This window comes from Panthera tigris, chromosome A2 (assembly GCF_018350195.1).
Source record: "Panthera tigris isolate Pti1 chromosome A2, P.tigris_Pti1_mat1.1, whole genome shotgun sequence".
In the NCBI taxonomy this organism is placed as follows: Eukaryota; Metazoa; Chordata; class Mammalia; order Carnivora; family Felidae; genus Panthera; species Panthera tigris.
Genome location: NC_056661.1, coordinates 106,610,185 through 106,629,335, shown reverse-complemented (window position 1 = coordinate 106,629,335; position 19,151 = coordinate 106,610,185). Strand labels below are relative to the sequence as shown.

Genomic DNA, 19,151 nt, shown 5'->3' with positions numbered 1-19,151 from the left:
AAAGACCCCTTTGTCTTTTGGGTTTGGTTTTGTTCTGTTTTGTTTGTTTGTTTTTGGAACTTGAAGATACTCCTGTCATTTGATATTTTCCTTTGATAACTCTAAGTTACTGTTTCTATTCAGTGCTGAAAATGGATTCTGAACAAGAAAATGTATATGTGCTGTTCTGGAGTTCTAAACAGTAACTTTTCCTTTTCTTCTTCATGGAAATTAATTTGAATCGTGGCCTCAAATATCTGTCGGTAAACAGGCTGCTGATGAACACTGCCAAAGTTGTGCCATGCCATAAAAAAGTCAGAAATGATGTGTGTTTTTCATGATCTCTATGATTTTCCTCGTATGGAAATAGCTAAATATTGATTCTAAAAGAAGGTGAACTCAATCAAGAAGATGATAGTTTACTGTGTATGACATTGTATTATTCCCTGTATATATGTTATTCAACACTTGCAACTCTCTGAAGTAGATACTACTATTTTATTCATTTTACAGATGAGAAATTGAGACCTCAGAATGTTAAAGTAACTTCCCTGTAGCACTTAAGCTGGTTAAAGATAGAGCTAGAAAATTATAATCTATTGTTTAAAGAAATGGTATCTAACGATGCTTGTAAGAACATTAAAAAAAAACCTTATTGGGGCGCCTGGATGGCTCAGTTGGTTAAGCGGCCGACTTCGGCTCAGGTCATGATCTCACGGTCCGTGAGTTCGAGCCCCGCGTCGGGCTCTGTGCTGACAGCTCAGAGCCTGGAGCCTGTTTCAGATTCTGTGTCTCCCTCTCTCTGACCCTCCCCTGTTCATGCTCTGTCTCTCCCTGTCTCAAAAATAAATAAAATGTTAAAAAAAAATTTAAAAAACCCTTATTTTTACAGCATTATTCAAATGTATATTAAAACATACTTGATTAGAATCTGTGACTTTTGCTACAAGTAATATTTTGAGGAGAGTTGATAAGTATGTTATTGACTTTAGTTTATTCTGGAAACCAACTAAGTCGAGCAAATTATAAATGAGTTAAGCAAATAGAAATCAATTTATTTTAATGGCTTGCATTTTATATGAATTTTAAAAGCCTTATAGCGGCATGATAATGACATGATTATGTGATAGGAGAGCTGAGATAGCATTCCCTTTGCTTTGGAAACTAACGCCAGTAAATTACAACAAAATTATATGCAATGTCACCTATAAAGGAGGGCACCATTCTTACTGGGATTGAGGTTTCCAAGTTTTAAGTCAACTGGTTTTTCTTTTTTGAGGGATGTGGAAATACACATGCTGTGCATATGATGCATAGCAGATATCATGAACAAGGTTGCAGTTTTTATATTCAATAATAAAATAATGGTATTTAATTCTAAGAATACTGCTTGATTCATCTTAGTACTATTTTCACTGAAATTAAGGGACTTTTAAGTTCTTTTGTCCTTTGGGGTTATGTTCATCTAAAACAGCTTTGTCCATCCTACTCACCTTAATACCTGTAAATATTGTACATCTTTCAGTCAAGTCTCTTGTCCTCACTGGAGCCATGGAAAGAAGGAAGATGTTTTTTATATTAGATTTTAAAGCTGAAGGCGACACTACTGCTTTCTCTCCCCCAAAATATTGGCAGGCTGTACATTTGAGTAAAAGGGAGATGTGGATGATTTGAGGAAGGGAACAGTTGGTGGCTGGGCCGTCTAATTATGACAGATCCCTACTGGAAAATATAAATAATAAACTGTATGGCATTATTTGTCATTTGCAGCACACACTGATAAATCTGTCACCTCTGTGAGTAGTATAAATAGTAGAAAGTGAAGATAAAATGACTTACCTTGTGCAGTGTGTTTGCCATCATGGGGAACGGCATGCCTCATCCTGCCTAATGATTCGGCAACTCTGCCTGTTTTAAACCAGTGTGTACATTTGTACACGTTGTCAGACACCTGATAAGTTTACACATATGAATAAAAACAATTGAACATTTGAGGTTCATGGCAGCTAATGGGGAATATTGAGACGTCCTCGGAAAAGGTTTTTAAAAAATGAACCCAGGCTCTAACATTAGATATGTTAGGTACAACCACCTGAAACAATGCTCTGTGTTTTAGTTTTCTTCTTATTTATTCTTTCTACTAGTTCATCAAAGTACGTTCAAGGGGCAGGAGATTTTAACAGTATCTTCTACCTTTTTACTAAATTCTAAATAATTTCCCCTGTTTTTCATTTGGAGAATAATAAAATGATTATTTCAGCACCATTTGTTCCAAAAAGTCTCTTGTTTCTCAATACCTACCTTTAGGTGTGTATGAAGGAAAATAACCCGATTTTCAAATACTTCATGAGGAACCACACCAATCAACTAAGTTCAGGAGTTTTTAGGCAAACAACACTGTATCAACATATCAAGTATTTCATTTATTGCATCTTTTCAAATTTTTGTTCTAATGCTCTCCGTGTATCTTTTTTTTTTTTTTTCCCTGAATCGATTAAAATTTCTGTATTAGCATTTTGGTGCTATTAGATGGAAATACCTCATCTCCCCAGAAAGCAAGGGTAATATGTTTGGAACACACATATACTTTCTGCTAATGTAATATTAACAGCCCCTATGTGATACTTAGTATACATTCTGGATGCTCTTTGAAAAAGCTTACAGTATATTAACATACTTATTAAACACATTGGATTAAATACTGATATTACCACTGTAAAAGAGATAGTTGTATTACCAACAAACACTGTAGAGAACATTTTGAGACACTCTATACAAGTCAACTTTAGAAAAGAAACCTAATCAAAAATGACTTGATGGTTTAACTTCTTGGATTTATTAAGTTCTGATAGACAATTAAAAGCAACTTAATTCCTCCACCCCTTACCACTTAGCAAAGAATTACTTCAGCTCTTTGCCATGAAGTTAATTTGTTCAGACATTTTCTGGCATATACATGAATTTTAAAAATCTAGAGAAAGCAATTAAAGACCACTTTCACCCTTAAATTAAAGATACCTTCTTGTTTTAGCTGTATCATTCACTGAGAAAGTATTAAAAAGTTAAGCAGTTATTCCTACAAGTTGAACATCATAGGTGGTCAAGTTCCAGAAATCATAACAAAGCCACGATATCCACAGTTTTTGGATTAACATTGTACCAACTTACCTAGATATTTATCTCTACTCTGCAATTAGTTGCTGGTCAGTTTGTTTTAGCCAATTCATTGCAATGCTTTATTCTTTCTTTTGAAATTTATTTTATTGATTCACTGCAAGCTTTCCCTCATCTCTTCTACTCCAGATCCTCCATGAAATGATGGAAGAAATAGACTATGATCACGATGGAACAGTCTCTCTGGAGGAATGGATCCAAGGAGGAATGACAACAATTCCACTTCTTGTGCTCCTGGGCTTGGAAAATGTAAGCATTTACACAAAGAGGGTGGCCTGGTGGTAAGTCAGTGGGGTGCTCCATTACACATTTTGATTATAAATTGATTTGGCCATTTTCTGTCATTAAGTAGTGAGTGCCTGGACCTTTTAATAAGTATACCACAGTGCAGTGTCATAATAAGTTGTGATTAATACTTGCCACAAACACATTGATTCATTTTAGGTATTGCTTTATTATTTAATACATAATTTCTTTTTTTCTCTATTTAAAATATGATCTAGTTTGAAAAAAAATATTGACCTTCTCATTTTATTTACTGCAAGAAACTCCCCAATATTATTACAGTCTGTGGTTCTTGTGGTGCTCCTTCTCATTCCATAATCACCATCCCCATGAAGAAAATCTATTTTATTGATAACCAATACTTGGAGAAGCCAATTATATACTGAGGTAGTTAAGAGTATATATGAAACATAATTTTTTCTTACGTATCATCAGATCAGCCAGCTTTTCATTCTAAGCCTATCAAAAGTTTTCTTATATCATTGCTTCCAGTGGTAATTAAAAAGTGGTTTGCCAGAAAATAAATGAACCTAAGTTTAGAATGGGATATAACAGTGAGTTTGAAACTGAATCTTGCTGCTGGGTGTTGATGTCAATTTCAGTAATCAAAGTCAATGAGTCACTATTGGATTTTTGTATGTAGCATTAATAAAAAGAATTAATTCTAATGTGCATATAATAAAATGTATACTAAGATTTGAAGAACATTACTTATGGAAACCACCATAACACATAAAATATTTAGAATTTTGAAATGCAAGAACATCACATCCACCGCTTTGCTGCTGACTCCAAAACTTTTCATACTTATTTGTTACCAGAGCTGACAATGTTGCAGTTCAAGACTATACCACAGTTACTCAAGAGTTACTCCAATTTTTTTTAAATTTTATTTTTTTTTAAATTTACACCCTAATTAGTTAGCATGTAGTGCAACAATGATTTCAGGAGTAGATTCCTTAATGCCCCTTACCCATGTAGCTCATCCCCCCTCCCATATACCCTCTAGTAACCCTCTGTTTGTTCTCCATATTTATGAGAAGAGACCAAATTTTTTAAAGCCCTTGTGAAATCTTACAGTCGGTATTTGTAAGACCTATGAGAATATACACAAATATGTTTGTACACTTTTACATATGGGTGTGGGAATATATATGTGGGCTTTAGGAAAGTAGCATTTCTCTCTTTTTCACCTGAATGTTCAAATTCTTTCACATTTAGGTTAAGCTTACCCCTCATGAGGCCCATAGGATTTTAGATATGGTCATAGGAAGGCAAAGAAAAATTGCTAATAGATGATATACAAGGAAGTTATCCTTAAAGTAAATAATTTATTAAAACAAAGTAGATCTTATTGTTAATAGATATATATTTCTACATTTTGAAAATTAATGAGGGAGTTTTTTCTTATATCTGATGTTCTCATACAATACATAACCTGATATCTTTTGGTAAGAACCTGTTGTATATCTCTATATTTTAAATATTTGTTTAATTGTTTAATACACCTGATTAAACTATATGTAAATATATCAGGAGAAAACAAAAAGAAAATTAACAAAAGTTAACATTTTAAGGAGTAAGGTATACTTTAAACAGAAAAAGTTGTCATATGCTAGTCAAGAAGTTCTGATAATAACATTTCCCTCAAAGAGAATTTTATATTTTTAAAGCTACAATTACATTTATTCTAAATATTTATGGAAATTTTAGTATGAGAGGATGTATGGGAATGAGTAAGTACACTATTTGGTATTTGGTATGCTGGACAGCAAAATGCAGAAATGCACACTTAGTCATCTATTTTTAAAATATTACATAAAGATTTTGAAATGATGTTCTTCTAAGGAAACAGTTGTTTAGATTTTTTATGATTATATATATATATATATATTATTTATAAGGTTGTGAAAATAGAATGGGTAAATACAATCCACAAAGTCCTGATAGATTTAATTCAAATTATTTTATACAAATACAATACTTCATCAGTTTCTAATGTAGCAGTAAATTTATTTCAACTGAATGAAAATTCTTTGTCATGAATTTCTATCAGGCTAAGCATACCTAATATACTTTATAATCATGTTCTTAAATTTATATTTTGTGTTTTTAGTAATATGAGATGTTTTTGGAGTTTAACAGGAGAAATCCATTTAGGGTTTCAAAGTAGTAACCAGACCTATGTTCCAAAATTGTGTTTCCAGTGAAAGCCACTAGATGGCGTGGCTACATCGTTTAACATTTACTGATCAACTTAAATAGGAGATGGAATTTTTCCTCTATAAAGAATTCTGAGAGTAATATCCCTTTTCCTTTGCTTTTTTAAAAAAGAATAAGCCAATAATGTTTTAAATTGTCTTTTAATAAAATGTATAAGCCATGTAATTATGATCACAAAACAGAGCATTTATTTGTTAGAAACAGCTTTTTAATTCCGAAGCATGGAAAGTGTTATACAAAGCAGGAATGACACAATGACAACTGAGTGATGAGGGCCTTTTTTTAGTAATTGAGATTTATTTCCTTTTCTGTAGGCAGTTAATGTGTTATGTTATTACCTGTAGAGAATTTGATTCATGATGCCATTTCCCCCTTCCACCCCCCAACACCCCCCCCCCCTTTTGCTAATCAAATTGGAAATCTAGAAGCTTTAGGTTGAATCCAGCCATTTATTGTGCAGCCAGTCTTGTTATGTTGTCCTATACATTCTTGTCTTCTGTCAATTCTGAGCTCAGGGAGTAGATTCTAATTGATAGTGCTTGTTAAATACCACAGTGCATTTGAAAGTGACTGTGGTGTACTAGCCAAATTACACAGATAAGAACATTGTCCTGGGAGAGAAATCCTTACTTCTAATGCAAAGCAGAACAGTTGTGATTTCATGGTAGTTTATTTTTCTCCATCAATAGACTTTAAATATTTACTCTATTTCAAGTACTATCTGTTTTGGCAGCAAAATCACAAATGTAGTTTATCAGAACCTGATTCTATATCAAATGCTAGAGAGTAAGAGTCATTTCTTTTCTATTATAAGAAGTCCATGAGGGGCACCTGGGTGGCTCAGTTAGTTAAGCATCTGACTTCGGCTTAGGTCATGATCTCACAGCTTTTGAGTTCGAGTCACGCATCAGGCTCTGTGCTGCCAGCTCAGAGCCTGGAGCCTGCTTCGGATTCTGTGTCTCCCTCTCTCTCTGTCCCTCCCCCGCTTGTGCTCTGTCTCTCTCTGTCTCTCAAAAATGAATAAATGTAAAAAAAAATTAAAAATTAAAAAAAAAAAAAGGCCATGAAACTTAGCAAACCCAGTATGAAATGGTACAGTCTGTTACATCTGAAGGAAAACTGAGAGTTTGGGTGGCACTTGTGATTTTTATTATACCTGAAGCAGAGTCATTTATTTATAAGGTCTTTGTTGCAGTTGTTCATTTCCACCATATGGCTGGCACAGAAGTAATCACAGGAACTAAGTAAAGGAAAGAGCAAAGCTGTGTTCCAGGAAAACCTTATTTACAAAAACAGCTTGCTAGTCAGATTTTACCCACAGGCCATAGTTTTCTGACCCATGATTTATTCTGTCGCTTATCTGTCATATTAGAAACAGAAAGAGTATTAATTTATATTTACTCATTTAGGAGAAAGGAATCTAATATCTTTTTATTTAACTCAGTTAGACAACCCCAACAAGACATGTGGACTAATGAAGAGATAGTACGGTAGCAGTGAACTTCATCAAATTGATCTTTACCTTGGCTCTGTTACTAACTAACTAGGTCATTTTTGTGCCAGCCAGTCATTCTCTCTAGATACATAAAAAGATACTAGACAACAATATCCCTTTCCTTTTCAAATATTCTTTCAACTCAATTATTCTTTTTTTTTTTTTTTTGGATAAACAAGATAATTCATAGTGCTCCAATTCCTAAAATCTGTAATCTTAGATCATTATTAGGTTTTTCAAAGAAAATTCCTGAATTCATATTATCATAAAAACAGAAATACACATTTAAGTAGGAGTGTGGCTTAAGATAAGAATACCTTAACTTCTTAGTCTTGGATTGTAGTGCCCACATCTGGCATGTATGGCTTTTGAGTGGATATATGTTTTCATTTCATTTTATGTGTTCTCAGAATCCTGGACTTTAAATACTATACATCATTCAAACTTTGCTGTTGATCAGAATGTCTTAGGACACATATTTTCAGCTGACTCAGCAAAGTAAAAGTAATCACTTGGTGTGCCTCCTGATTTCTGATGAAGTCTATTTCCTGATGAAATTTCTGAGTACAATGGAGAGCCGAAGATGATGCATTCTTAATAGACTAAGCTATATTTGGAAAACTAATGCTTCACACTCTATTTTTTAAATTTAATTTGGTTGAGCTGTTGTTCTGCTGTTTATACATTGCTCAATCTAGAAAGGAATTATGAAGCTGGATAAATGCAACAATTCTTGAGATTCCAAGTTGGGTCGTTCAAGGACGCCAGCTCGGTGCTGTGATGTGCTCTTGGATTTGCATTTGAACCCAAGAATGGCAGGTCCTGAGCCTGGCTTTTAAAAATGGGATCTGGAGATAAGCAGTTGATTGCAACTCCACTCAGAATTTTAAACTGTCTCTCTGCATTCTCTTTGCCCAGATCTGATGTAACTCATCTTTCTGTCTTAAAGAGCATTTTCTTACATATTGTTATATCTTTTTGGAGACCTTGAGCAGAAAAGGAAGGTAATTGAATGGTCATTATTATTTAATGAGTTGGAATTAATTTGCAACATTTGCTCTTAAAAGTGTCTTAAATGAAGTCAGCTGAAACAGACAGGGATGTGGCCCGGTATGGGGATTAGGGGCATTTTGGCTATGGCATTAGTAAATTTTCTCCTTCAGGTCTTTTGAAAAAATGAGATTATTTATAGTAGCCCTAGTTCACTTGAACATAATATGTGATCTTGGATGCATTTAGGGAAAAACTAAAACTTTAGAAATCATTAGGGTCATGAAATAGCTTCCAAAAATTTCCAAGGGGCATTCTTGCCTTTGAAACCTCCTTTTGACTTCTAGGGAGTAAAAAGGGAGGAGGAACTTAGGGCTCTTTCTCTGTGTGAACTTGCCTCTGTTTCATTAAGTAGTTCTCTGTCATAATCAGTTCACAGAACTGAACCACTTCACTTATAAAATACAGTGTTTTGTAAATATCAGGAGGAAATTTCTACTAAAAGTGATGTCTGGTAATGAAAAACAGAACAGATTTTTTATGAAACAAAGTATAGTAAACCTACAAACATCCTTCTCAAGTCTTTTGGCTAAAACATTGGGATGTTACAACTCAACCCAATGATAGTAATAATATTTGCTGTTTATATAACACCAATCTTCTGAGGAGCTAAATTGACTTCACAGGTATTGTGTAATGAAACCTCACACCACAGCCTGGGAGAGGAAAGTAGGTGTTTCCATTTTATTAGAGAGGAAAATAGGAAGAGAGGTGAAATGGCTTATCCACATTTTCATATTAGGCCAGGAATCAAGCCTTCTGGATTTTTCTCTTCATTTCTTGTTTAAAAAGATGAATTCCTTTCTATGACAATAAATATTTATTTGCAAGAGAAGTACTATTAGGGACATGCTCTACTGGCTGATAGAATATAATAAGGGACAGATTCTCCCTGTCCCCCACTAAGTTTAATAAGACAAACAAGACAAGACATGAAAATACAGAGGGCTGGAGTATAATTTGCACTGCTGAGAAATAGTTGGCTCCTGGTTTCAATTTCTTCTCTTGAAGTCACATACATATTTCATCCTTTGCATATTTTGGCAATGTATCCGGTTAAGAGCTATAAAGCTATTTAATTTGTTTTTTGGTAAAGTATTTTATGTCTGGGTAATGGATTTGTACATCAGTTACAGCCTGTAACATGGCTAAGTGTTCTGATTGACAGAACACCCACGTTCAGACTTGTTTATTTTTTGATAAGGAAAATGCCAGCTAACTTAGTCCATATGTGCTCTTCAACAAGATGAGGCTTATTCACATGTAATGGACATTCATTTAAAAATCAAATGACAAGGATTATAAGAACAGTAATACATATGAAAATTCCATATTTTTTCTTTCCTCTTTTCACTTAAGAATGTTTGTTTAACCTGATTTTATTTATATCTATGTGTTATTTCTATCTACCTATCTATACCTATATGTCTATATCTATATCTATATCTATATCTGTATCTGTATCTATATCTATCTATTAAATTAACAACCCCCTCACTTAAACTTTTCACTCAGGATGTTTTATTCTTATTTTAAGAAACAGAAATTTTAAAATACAGACAGTTTGAAAAACATAGCAATGCTAAACAAATATATAAAATGTTCCTTTCATATAATAACAACACTAGAAATCTCATGGCTCAAACAAATTAGAACTGGATTCAGAAAGTACTATAAACACTATTTCTTATTTTATTTTATTTATTTTGAGAGAGACAGAGAGAGCATGAGCCGGGAGGGGCAGAGAGAGAATCTCAATCTCCACTCTCAGTGCAGAGCACCACACAGGGCTTGAGCTCATGAAACCATGGGATCATGACCTGAGCCGAAATCAAGAGTTGGGCACTTAACCGACTGAGCCACTCAGGCACCACTATAAAAACTATTTCTTAAGTTGTGGAAGAAAATTAAAACACCAGTGTTTTCTGATGTCCTTCCTCTCCACAACACCCTTAGCATAACTGCTTTTGTTGAGAGCTTGTTTGTCAAAACAAACAAACAAAAAACAAAAAAAACTAAACATTGTCCAGAACTGTGAAGGGCCTACGAAGTTCCCTACTTGCACATTAGCAAGTTAGCTTGTTCAAGTTTCATGTATGCTGGCAGAGGACATGAGACACCTGGGTCAGAAACAAAGGACATTTATTTATAGCACAGCAAGAGGTAGGAGCTGCATGTTTGAGCCAGTTCTCTTGGCCTATAGTCTCACACAGGTGATGGAGCATGTCACAAGGAATCACTGTGCACAGCCTCAGAGCTTGGATCCCCTGGCTCGGGGAAACTAAATCTTTTATAATGTGCAATAAACAAACCTGCTTAACCTTTTCTTAGGAGAGATTATTTTTATTATACTGGACAGTAAGTAAAACTGCCCTCTGCTCTGTAGGGAGATCCATCTCTATTGTCCAAGGCTACCTGTTTTTCAAATATCTTTAAAAAGATAACCTGGAAAAAATGACAGTTCTTCTGCTTACAAAATGTGCAGAAATCCAAGACACCTATGGAGAATTATCTCCCAGGAAACATTTTCATTAATGTTTCATATTATGATGCAAATTTGACATTTCTGGTTCTAATGTAAGAGTTAGTTACTATGGATTTAATCAAGTATTTTAAATCTGGTGGTTTATCTCATCACTGGAAATAAAAAAGGTGGTCAGGAAGCATTATTATTAATATTTTAGTATAAAGAAAAATGAAATGATCTGGACATGTTTATATTGTCCCACCACTATGGAAAATGTTTTTATGTCACAGCACACAGTAGGTGATCAAAAAGTTTTATTAGGAGAATGTGTTCTGAAAAATATAATAACTAGGCTAACGTGAAAAATCATGTTCTATAATGGTTGCCATTGAGTAAGTGATGTCTAAAATTAATCTGAGTTTGATAGAGTTTGGTGAATGGTGTACATGGTCTACAAGGACAGAAAATGATAGTAACAACAGTAATGGTATTTAATAATTTCATTTAGTATCTTGACCTTCTTGTAAAGAATTCAAGAGATTCAGGAGCATCTTAGTATTTCATTTTACTTCAATCTGAACAATATAGATCTAATTAAATACCTATTAGAGAAATAGCTATTATGATATTATATAGTTTTACTTAGAAGAATAAATCATAATTATAATTGTTATGAAAAATGTGATTTAACTTAAAGTTAAGATTATTATAGCAAATAACTATAGTGCTTGTTATAAATAAATACCATAATACAATTTTAATAATTTAGCACCTTTCTATGAGATCAAAATCACTCATATTTTATGGAAGAGGAATAAACAAGATGATAATATAATTAAGTCCGATGATAATATAATTAAGTCCTTAAAAAAGTTTATCTTTTAAATTTTGCTAGCTGTGACATAAAAAAATACACTAATGTAAATTATAAGGTGTAAGTAGTCCTCAACTGAAGTCTTAAAATAACACCAATAACTTACCTTTAAGTAATTGTTCTTTCCCACCCCATTCCATCTCATTCCTCTGCCTCCTTTAAGACCCCCCTATCATGAAATTTGAATATTCCTACTACTAAGCAAGGGTTAACATTCTTTCCAAGTTTGTATTTGTCAGGCTTTTCCACTCAAGAAAAGCGTTTTCTCTTTATTTATTCATTTACTTCTTTCTGGAATTGTTCTAAGGATAAAATTTTCAAAGGCGAGGCAACCATGTCCCCTTTCTTAGGGAGTGCTCGGTTTGCCAGGTCATTATGATGGTTTGGGACATGCTGTTGAACTGTTGACATTAGACAAGAATGTGTGAGTTGCTATAGTATCCGAGATGTGTTAGCGGATCTCATTCCACTAGAGCACATGTGTTTTTCTAGACTCTTGGACGATCTTGGAGAAAGTCAGGGATGAAATAACAGATTGTCTTCAAATGCCTCAGTCCAGCTCTGAATTTTATTGGCACTTGCATATTCCACTGTTTATTTCATTAAGTGAAATCTGTTTCTTTTGCGTCCTGCGCAGAACGTGAAGGATGACGGACAGCATGTGTGGCGACTCAAACACTTTAATAAACCTGCTTACTGCAATCTTTGCCTGAACATGCTGATTGGTGTGGGGAAGCAGGGGCTCTGCTGTTCCTGTGAGTATATTTACTTTGCCTGGACGTCATCACCTGGAGGAAAGGTTGATTTCATGGAATAGTCCTATTTGTAGATGGAGACCTAAGAAATGATTCTGACCTTTCCTGTACCTAGGGTTCATGTTTCCCTGCAATATGTTCCTAAATGTTTAGGTCTCTCTGGTTTTATCTTTCTTCACTTTTGAGAAACCTTCCCCTTGGAAAAGAACAAAGGACATTTTCCAATTGAGTAGCCATTTTCTTTCCATTGTAGTTTGATTTATGTATGATTCCCATTTCTTCTGGGACTATTATGAAAATTCCCACTGGTTTCTCATATTTTTATCTTACTCATATTTGCCCTTTTTTTCCAAGTTAGCCACTTAATTCACATTGTCTTCCTATCATGAGACATTTCTTTTAGGTCTTTTAAAAACAATTAAATTAATCGATTACTAATTTGCATTCAAATTAAGGATACAAACTAATCTTAAAGCTCAGGCAAGTAATTTTTAATGCTAGCATGAGGAAAACCTTCATATATGATTAATGGATATTGGGAACCAAAGGGTTGCCACTTCATGAGTTGTGGCCATTATTTCCATTTCAGTACACTTACCCTTACAATTTCCGTTTTTTTCTGTTGAGTGAGTACTGCCCATTAGAGTTTTCTGGTAGTATAGATAAGAATTTATTAACAAGTCACCTAAGTATTTTTAAATACACAATATTTATGCCTGAGAAATGTTTACATTTTCTTTTGTCCCCGTTAAAACAGAGGAATATTGTGTCCTAATCAATAAATACGCTATTCTCTTAGTCCAACAATTTGTCCAACCATCTCCTTTTCTGCTATGTACAGAGTTACTAAAAACTGTCAAGTATTTTTTTATGTTTATTTATTTATTTTTGAGAGAGAGAGCCAGAGAGAGAGAGCTAGCATGTGACCAGGGATGGGGGAACAGAGTGAGAGAGGGAGAGAGAGAATCCCAAGCAGGCTCCATGCTGTCAGTGCAGAGCCCAATATGGGGCTTGAACCCATTAACAGCTAGATCATGACCTGAACCAAAATCAGGAGTTGGATGCTCAACCAACTGAGCCACACAGGTATCCCAGAAACTATCAAGTTTATTAAACACATCCGATTTTTTGTCACATTTACATTAAATCTAATTTCTTACTTGGCTTCCATACAGCCCTGCAGGCTTCCAATAACTATTTTTAGGTAGCAGCATCTTTGGTACTATATCTGAGAACTGACTTCCTCTTACGTGTACCATTTGACATAAAAACCATGTTTTAATGCCACATTTAAGTGATATTAATAAAGTTATGTGAAATTGGCTTATGTCACTTCAGAGGGCAGTTTCTAGTGGCCACATTTGAGAGGCTAGTTATGCTAGAACATACTTTATGTACAAAGGAAGTAATCTGTTTTTAAACTTTATTTTTTTAAAGTTCACTTATTTGTTTTGAGAGAGAAAGAGAGCATGAGTGGTGGAGAGGAAGAGAGAGAGGAGACAGACTGAATCCCAAGTAGGCTCCACACTGTCAGTGTGGAGCCCAATACGGGGCTCTCAAACTCATGAACTGTGAGATCATGACCTGAGTCGAAGTCAAGAGCCTGATGCTTAACTGACTGAGCCAACAGAGTGCCCCTAAACTTTGTTACTTTTAAGGAAAAGGATTTTTCATGGTAGATTCTACTGATGGGAGCATATGAAACAAAATGATAATTCATTGTGAGTGCTGTCAAAGAGAGAGTGAGAATTTGCTCACAAATTTTAACTGAGCAGTGTGACAAATGTAATACTCAACATTGTTACCAATATGGAAAAGAAGAAAAAGTATAATTTCGTCTTCAAAGTCACCAAAGGAAATAAAAATTGTGGATATTTTAAAAACAGTTTTACTATATAAATATGTGAATTTAGTATTGTTCATTCCAATTCTACGTAGTGGTTTGTTTTTGCCTTATTGAGAGGACTACACAGTAATTTTTTATTTAGTTTTTATTCTATATATTTATACATTTAGAGCTCTTTTAGAATAGGTTGTTCCTTTTGGACAAGCAGTGCCATGATGGCAAGTGAGGGATAAACTTATTCTGAAGGCCTGGCATGTATGATGAAATCTATTCTCTGGAAATGGACTAATCAGCCATTTAAGGTTTAGATAAATCAATAGAGAAAATAGCATAAACTCGTGGGCTTTTATTTCCATGCCCTCCAGCTGCTCTCATGCCTATACTTTGTAAAATATAGATCTCTTCCTTCTAGCAAATGACACCAAGCCATTTGGCAGTCATCAATTTGTCTTTAATATTTCTGTCATCTGGGAATTATTGTGAAAAATTTGAGTGAGGCCTGATTTAATTAAGCATTTCCTGCTATGCCATGACAGAGGAGTCTTGGTTTTTCACATGCATAATATTTCCTGTACTAATTGGCCTTTTGTATTCCATGGTAAAAACAGTCAACTTAGACTTTTTCTTGATGTAGCTGATTGGATTGATTAGGGGGCAGTGGATGTAGAATGAGGTTCTGTTAATGTCATTCTTTCCCTATACAATTGCAATTGGGACCAGCATTAACTCTGAATGTGTATACGTGTTTCTTTTCAGTTTGCAAGTACACAGTGCATGAGCGTTGTGTGGCTAGAGCGCCGCCTTCTTGCATCAAGACGTATGTGAAGTCCAAGAAGAACACTGATGTAAGTGTGTAGCTGTACTTGCTCTCTTAGGGTGATGTTGAGGTATGCCTCCTCTTAATCACAATGTTCTTTTCTTATTCTAGGTCATGCACCATTACTGGGTTGAAGGTAACTGCCCAACCAAGTGTGATAAGTGCCACAAGACGGTTAAATGTTACCAGGGTCTGACAGGACTGCATTGTGTTTGGTGTCAGATCACAGTGAGTAACATCGGAAAACAAATCTCTAGCATTCACTCAAAATGACGACACTCCAAGAATTGTATCCTGGATGATGATCCAGAATTTTAGACTAACTTAGCATAAAACCATGGAAGCTTCTTATCCCATGTGGTTCTCAAAGGGATAAGTGTCAGAGTCACATTTGTCCTCATAGAATCCAGAATTTTAGAACTACTGACATTCTTAGAGAATTTACCATTATGTAGATTCCAGCTATGTTCCAGGGAGCTCTGGGGGTTACCAGAAAGGTAATGAAAAGCCATGGTTAGGGGTGGGCACTGTGTGTTGGGTATAGTCTGTGTAGAACTCCGCTCTCCCTCCATCCCTAGTGTTATTTTGGAAGAAATTTCTGTTTTACATGTTGTAAATGTATTTTAATCACAGAATCTATGGGCTTAAAAAGGGTAGAAAGATGAAAAAAACTTAATTATATAATGAAGATCCTAAGACCAAGAAACATAGCAAATTGATGTTGACCACATGGCTAGGTAGACATGCAAGTGGGTTGATATTTTAGTTCTTGATGCTTCTAAGAACTTATTTCGTGCTTCTTCACATGTTGTTGCCTTGTTCACTTATATCATGATTTGAGGGATACAGTTTTACATGTGGCATTTACATATAATATTTATAGATGTAAACTCTAGTCATTATAATGATACTGAGAGTTGACAAAGAAGAGGTAAATTGGTCTTTTTTGGGAACTTTTAGGATTCTACTTGGTTTGTATAATTATGAAAACCTGGTTCAAATAAATTCTGGAATAAATGATTTTAGATGATATTGATACTATTTTTGTGCTTAATTTTTGGAAATTAGTGGGGTGCCTAGGTGGCTCAGTCATTTAAGCATCCGACTTGATTTCTCACAATTCGTGAGATCAAGTCCCACACTGGGCTCTCTGCTGACAGTGAAAAGACTGCTTGGGACTCTGTCTCTCTCTCCCTGTCTCTCTGCCCCTCCCCAGCTTACACTCGTGAGTGCTCTTTCTCTCTCTCAAAATAAATAAATAAATAAATAAACATTAAAACATGATTTCTGGGAATTAGATAGAATGCCATTTTTATGGCATAGTACAAAAATATTTACGGAATTGTTTCCCCTCCCACACATAACATTTTGATTTTGTTTTTCCAGCTAATGCATGAGTGCTCTTGTTAGAGGAGAAATTGTTCTTGCTTTTGTGCGACTAAAACAGTAGAGGGCACTGTTCCAGTTAAGTACATTTTTCTGTAGTGCCCCTGATCACCATACCCCACAAACCATTTATGATTTTTCTTAAGCACACATATGCATAACACACAGGATAATGAGAAAAACAAACTGTGACTTGCATTTCAAAAATACAATTACGTACTTTTTTTTAAATGAACACATTTTCTTCAATCATTTTCAGCTATTACTCAGTTAAATTACATTTACATTTGAAATTTCCTCAATTATGAAAGACAGTTTTATACTTTTGAAGTGTTTGGTTATTATAATAAAATGTGTAACAATGATTTAAATTACTCATATGGATTACTTAAACATGTTAAATCCTCAGTTTTAAGAAGACCACACTATTTCGTTTTAGAAAATTTGTGCACATTATATAATAATTTTTGTTTGCTAAGCATCTATAAAATATGCATTTTTTGGTTCAGATCTTATAGAAGCCTGTTTTGATTATTTTTCCCTTAATAGTGCATCTTTCATTAGTTATATCTTGACTTAAACTGAATTAGGGGTGCCTGGGTGGCCTAGTTGGTTGAGCGTCCGACTTCGGCTCGGGTTATCATCTCACAGCTCGTGAGTTCGAGCCCCACGTTGGGCTCTGTGCTGACAGCTCAGAGCTTGGAGCCTGCTTTGGATTCTGTGTCTCCCTCTCTCTCTTCCCCTAACCCACTTGCATTCTGTCTCTCTCTCCAAAATAAATAAACATTAAAAGAAATTTTTTAATATATAAAAAAAATAAAATAAACTGAATTGGGACAATATCAGAATTTATTTCTTCTTTATATTTCAAGTTATTTCCTCATTCTTCATAAATTTCAAATGTAATGTCTTAGGTTTATTTTTCTTCTCTTTTTAAATTTATTTAAATTAGTATCTTTTAAATGTGTACTCATCTTAAACATGCATTGCTAAATATAAAATATGCATTGCTAATACAAAAGCTTTTGAGCTTCCGGAATTTTCTTTATTTAACTCATTTCTTCCTTTCATTTTTTAATCTCCATGAAGTGTCCTCTCCTTTCCATTCTATGGAAATGACTCATATCAAAGTTACCGTTGGAAATAGTCTGTTATTTCTATTTCATGAATCTTGAAATTATTTTCTTGTTTTATATCCCATTTTGTTTCCCTACCTTTCTTCCTTATGTTTTAATGTCCCTCTCATCAATGGCTCCACAAATCTGCATTGCTACCCCAACCACTTATTAGTCACACATTTACATTTGATCTGAATCTTGGCCCCAATCTTGGAAGAAATTGGGCCTTGCTTTTGTAGGAAAGAGGGTGTTACCTCTGAAGAAACTATATACTTTTTCAAGTCTCAGGATTTCGTGTCCAAATCAATTCAGACAATAAACCCCTGACATCTTAAGTAAAGATCAGTGCATATATGAAGATTACTTTGTCACTATGGCAGGGCACAATATAACCTATAAATGTCTTCAAATCCTTTAATTCTGGGTCACTTGGGTGTCTCAATAGGTTGAGTGTCCCACTCTTGATTTTGACTCAGGTTGTGATCCCAGGGTCATGGGATCAGACCCGGAGTCGGGCTCTGTGCTGAGCATAGAACCTGCTTGGGATTCTCTCTCTCTCTCCTTTTGCCCCTCTCCCCCTGATCTCTATCTCTCTAAAATAAATAAAATGAAAAGAAAAATCCTTTAGTTCTACTTAAGAAATAAAGGAGCAGTGAGGGGTTAAAGGCAGAGTAAAAAAAAAAAAAAAAAAAAAAAAATGGCTGTCCTGTTATTAAGCTCTGCTAAGTCCAGAGGCTTCTGGAGAACCTCAGCCTTATTTTTCACACACCATGATCTCTAAAGGTCATTCGGGTATTTGGTTTATGAAACAAAATTCCACATTTTTTTATAAAAAGTTGTCATCTATCCAAAAGAATATGTAGCCCTCTCAAAAGTAAGTTCAGCCTTTTCTGCACTTTTGGATTTTTAATTATGAGCAATTTTAAGGACATATTTATTAATTTAATGATGCTGTACCTAGGTTAAACAGAATATATTTACCTCAGAATATTTATATATTTACTGCAATCTATAGTTTCTTCTTGAACCATTGTATAAAGATTTTAGTATAAAATTGATTTTATACCAGTTCTTAACTGGTGCTTACCTAGTACTACTCATTGCCTTTAAACAGACTGAATCTACTTTCTTATGTCTATGCTTCCCAGAAAGTTCTATTAATATAGCACATAGCTAGCAGAAGTTGTGAAAGAGATGGGTTGTGGCCTCATCAATGCTGAGTTTTAGGGAGACTTACCTGAATGGAGTGTGTGGGAAATAGATTGCAGAGAGAAACAAAGAGCACGAAACTTCATTTCACAGGTTTCCCAAATGCCATTATTTCTTTTATGTTTACTTTTAGAAATGGGTTGAGTCTTCTAAGGCCTATCAGATAGATTCTTAACATGGTCACTGTCCAACAACTAAGATAGCAGTTGTATAATCTTGGGCTAGATATATAAGAAGTTGTGGGCAGTTTCCTAATTTGTAAAATGGAGTTAATGGATATGCACCTTATAGGATTGTTGTAAGAATTAAATGAGTAAAAAAAAAAAACTCTGTAGGTGTGTTTAGGGCAAGACCTCACACATAATAAGTGCTCAGTAATTGACAATTATTAACATAATGAAATCTTGGCAAAATACCATAGGGTCACAAAATCCAACCCCTGGTTCACAAAGGGCACTCCATGATTATTACTC

General features: G+C 34.6%; 1 protein-coding gene across 14 annotated transcripts in view; it reads left to right on the top strand.

The window, feature by feature from the left end:
• The window catches only part of DGKB (diacylglycerol kinase beta), a 713,599-nt gene that overhangs the window by 193,032 nt on the left and 501,416 nt on the right, over positions 1–19,151 (top strand). For all 14 annotated transcript variants that reach the window (XM_042967524.1, XM_042967496.1, XM_042967510.1 and 11 more), the window contains exons 8-11: positions 3,283–3,402; positions 12,185–12,302; positions 14,905–14,993; positions 15,077–15,193. In XM_042967524.1, coding sequence (XP_042823458.1) covers positions 3,283–3,402; positions 12,185–12,302; positions 14,905–14,993; positions 15,077–15,193 — 444 coding nt within the window. The remainder of the gene's footprint in view (positions 1–3,282; positions 3,403–12,184; positions 12,303–14,904; positions 14,994–15,076; positions 15,194–19,151) is intronic.